General features: G+C 34.1%; 1 protein-coding gene across 1 annotated transcript; it reads left to right on the top strand.

Annotated features, from left to right (window-relative positions):
- Positions 1–1369: 1369 nt before the first annotated feature.
- Positions 1370–1999, top strand: LOC119599889. The gene has a single exon (XM_037949816.1). It carries the CDS (start codon positions 1382–1384, stop codon positions 1997–1999), a length of 618 nt encoding a protein of 205 aa, XP_037805744.1. The 5' UTR covers positions 1370–1381.
- The last annotated feature ends 2296 nt before the right edge of the window (positions 2000–4295 follow it).

Below are 4295 nucleotides of genomic sequence, written 5' to 3' on the forward strand. Positions count from 1 at the left end.
AAAACAAATTTTAATCATCTTCCTGGATATTTAGACTTAAATGAAAGTAAAATCGAAGTAATATTTTATTCAATACGACATCGTTTGCTGCAAAAGCGCTTTTAAGATTGGATAAACTGGACTTATTGTAATCGTCCATGACTCGAGTACACAAATCGGAAATAACAGAAATTTCCTACACGGTGTTGACCTGAAACTATAGTAACCCTGCTAACATAGACCAGCGACTTAATGTAACACCAAGGCAAAATGGTCTAAATGGGGGAATGCTTTCTTGAACCGAAAATTGGAATAATCGCACGCAATGTAGTCGCGATAAAACTTAGATAAAAAAGTCATTACAACAAATGTTTAGCCCAGAAACCAATAACTTTTGTAACGTATAGGGCTGCGCTAAATCCCAATCTGGCCTCAGAAATTGCCCATCATATAGCTAAAAGAAGGAAGAAGATAAAAAATTAAAGGTTTATTTTAATGTCGACAATCTGAAGGTCCAGATGATATAACAAATTTTATAAATAAAGGTTCTTTGCGGAGTTTTAATGTCTCAAATATTGTTAAAAACTTGTAACTTTAGGACATGATATCTGTCAATGTGATTGAGAAATTCTAAGGCAATTTGGGATTCAGCGCAGCTCAATTCTTTAATACATTATATATTGGTCTATGGGTTTTGACTTTTATCAAATTTTGTCGGCCTGTTAAATAATTTGCAAATTTTAACTTTCTTTCAGTTATAAGTAAATAAGATTGACATTTCAAACTGTAAACGAATTGCGAAACGAATATCAAAAACGAAATGCATCCCTCTACTTTAGGCGTAACTATAGCTTACCGGTATCAGACCTCAGAAGAAAAATATAATTTTTGCAAAAAACCGCAAATACTCAAAATAGTTTAGATGGGTTTAAACATCTTCAATTTGTAAGATCACATTCTGGCAGTTAATTTTAAGATAAAATTAATTTTAACAGTTCATTACAGTTCTCTATTGCTCTTTCCAGTGCTGTATTGAAGCTTGTAATCAACATAATCATAATAATTTCATATCTGTAAGACTTTAGTTAGCATTAAAGTGGTTTTAAAGGAAACATAAGCAAATGTGGCTTGGGTTTTCCCAAGTTTTTGGTTATTCCCAGGTATAAACGCAGTAAAATAAAACTATTATAAATTTACCAGGTATTTAAAGATTTTAATATTGTAATTTTATGATGGCGTTAGAAGATTTTGACAATAACTGTTTTTGAAGACAATCTATTGACAGACAGAAATCCTTTTAGTATATAATTGACAACATTTTAAGTATTTTATTTATTTTCACTTTAACAGCCAAGCTGTACAGATCTAAGTAATTGAAATTAAATTAGAAATAAGTTTGCTAATGGGCAATTATATAGACAAAGGTTCACATACATTCGATGATAATCATGATGACAATGTACGCGTAGATCCCACAGAAGTCGCCGATTTTGCAGATCGTCTTTCATTGTCCACCAGTACAGCGAGTATAGAAGTAGCACAGGAGGCGGGGGAAAGTTTAAATTTTCATATATTCTCCTACAAACAATATATGCCCTGTAAAAAACGTCAAATCTACAAATGGGCCTCGGCTAAATTGGCCCTTACCGAGGAATTGATTAGAACGAATCAATTGCGTACCATACAACTGCAACAGTGTTCATACTTAGAACCAGATACCGACTATCTGACCGACGACGAAATGGAGGAGGTGTCCATAGATAAGCAGTTATGTTCATTGGAAAAATATCGCACTGAATTGGTTGAACTAATTGGTCGTTTGTCCATAAGCAATCGATCAAAATCACAGAAACGTAAAAAGGGTAAACGTTTCAAGCGACGAAAATTGCTATCGAAATGTAATAGTAGCAGTAGTCATACTATGAATACCGATGATTCAGAAATGTCGGATTCCTCAAAAATGGGAGTAAATCGGGATAAGATTGTAAAGAGAACGCCTTTAAAAGTTAAGAACTATTGATATTGAATAAATTAAATTTATTGCAAAAAAATCCACTAATGTAAGTCTATATTAAATATGGAAATAAATAAAAATATTTTTTAAATTTTGAATAATGTTATTTCTGAAATTATTTGCATCGTTAGTATTAGATCTGTATATTAATTTAAGAATTATTTGAATTAAATATTGAAAGAAAATCTGCTTAAAGTACAAATTTTATGTAGAAATTCCCCCAAAAAAATCAAAATCTTGGAAGAGAAATTTTTTCGATCTAGTTAATTTATAAAAAGAGACAATTTCTTAAATGGCAAATTTAGAAATTCTCAATTTAATGGAAACAATTTTGTTTTAAATTCTTTATTCAAAGAAAATATATTGATAAATTCTGAATTTGAAGAAGGTTACAGTTAGGTTGTTATGAGGATGTATACTATATCAAATCCGAAGAAATACACCTATGCCACTATACGGCTTGTTGTGAGCTCCTTTTCATGGAAAATTTTTATTAGTAAAAACATTATGTAGTGATCAATGAATTATCCGATCAGTGTTCGTAAGAGATGTTGTATGAGGAATAATATAACTCCCAAGATATTTGGATCTAATTTCGACCAAAGCAACAATGGCAGAGAAAGTGCTCTAGAGTTTTACTATTCTCTCTACACGCTCTAATTTTGTATAGCTTTACCCGTAAGCCTGCTCATTTTGGGGAGTGTTATAGAAAACCCATCTTTGTGGTTCATTATTCCAAGAGCCCTATCTTCCATATTTTTAATTCGTCCCTCGTCAGGTTAAATAGCTCGAGCTGTCATCCCTTTAAAGCCAGTACATTCGCTCTTTCGTTGTCGACTACTCCCGAGTGACCTGGTACCCATATGATGAATGTCGAGTGCTTTACGTGAACACCTGCCGTGTTTGCCTATTTCACGGTGGTCTTTTTCAACCACTGGGTGAGCTTCTGTGATGACTCACCACCGCCCCATTGTGTATCTTACACGCAGCTGGCAATTATTGTATATGGAATGTCCGGTCCAGTTTACGTCCACTTTGCTCAAGTACTTGAGCTATCTAATCTCTGACCATTGCTGAACCGTTGCTTAACTTCCGAGATGCAAAAACATCACTTTCGTTTACAAACACTCAGATAGGATGTCCTCTTTTGAGTCGGCAACAGCACCTAGTGACGTAACCGTAGATGAAGTACGAATCCATCAAATAAGCCGAAGACTTTGTTCTTTCTCAGAGAGAACATACTGTGGTAAATCTGGTAGGAATGAAGGAAAATTTAATGATATCACTTGTATAAGATACCTTTCATCCATCACCATTCAACTCTGTACACTTTCCACATTCCCACATTCATCCTGTATCATATACATACATTTAACGCCTAATTTCCAACGCTTAGTCCCACAGATACTCCTCTGTGGGTATCTGTTGTCATTCGACAACAGCACCGAACTTATTCCGAATTATAGATTTCACTGTGCATCAGTCTTTTAACCGCCACTTTCATGCAATTTTGGGTTTAAACCACAGCCACTGCGTGGAAATCGAAGGTATCTTAACCAACTGACCAGCCAGGACATGTCCTGGTTTTCTGGTTCGATCGCATGTCAAATCATTCCAAGGAAAGTCCGAGGAGTGAATTGACATTACCAGTTTATAGTCCCGGCAGACTATAGGTACTGATAGCACCTCTTTACCCTGGGTTTTCAATACACCAAGATGAGGCTTTGATATCAAGAAAACATGCCCCGGGGGCAGATACTCATATGATGTAAAGTTTAAGTTTTGAAATTTAACACTTTAATTTTTAGCAAATTTCGATCTGTAATTAAAACATTTGTGATTTATTTTGTTCCTCTTAAACACCATTTAATTGACAAAATCCTTTTTATTTTGGCAGCAAAGAAAATGTAAACGTTTGTTATTTACTCTCTTTTACCATACATTCAATATCAGCCACTGGGTCAATTCAATTTGTATCGGTCAATGACATTTCTTTCTATAGATGGATACACTTCCAAACAGGTGTATAAAAAGACGCGCACAAAAACGACTAATTAATTGAATCGTGGATGTCAACGTTTGATGGAAATTCATTAAACTTTACCAATTGATGGGGTCTTTAATTATTGATATCCCTGTAGTGTTGTTCTGTAACAAAGCAAAAGGATGTTGTTTTTCTTGTATTTTTCAATCAGGTGAAAAATGGCAAACCAATAAAGGACAGTAATAAAAAAACACAGTCACTGACACAATTGACTCATTTACAATCTGTGGGAACAATGAACTGTTTAGTAAACAATGA

This window comes from Lucilia sericata, unplaced genomic scaffold (genome assembly GCF_015586225.1).
Source record: "Lucilia sericata isolate MDLA Ls3-8-SP2 unplaced genomic scaffold, ASM1558622v1 Contig000095F_arrow, whole genome shotgun sequence".
Lineage (NCBI taxonomy): Eukaryota > Metazoa > Arthropoda > Insecta > Diptera > Calliphoridae > Lucilia > Lucilia sericata.

Bases quoted from the DNA above. Each gene is read 5' to 3' on its own strand.
- LOC119599889 (XM_037949816.1), top strand. From the start codon at position 1,382: ATGGGCAATTATATAGACAAAGGTTCACATACATTCGATGATAATCAT.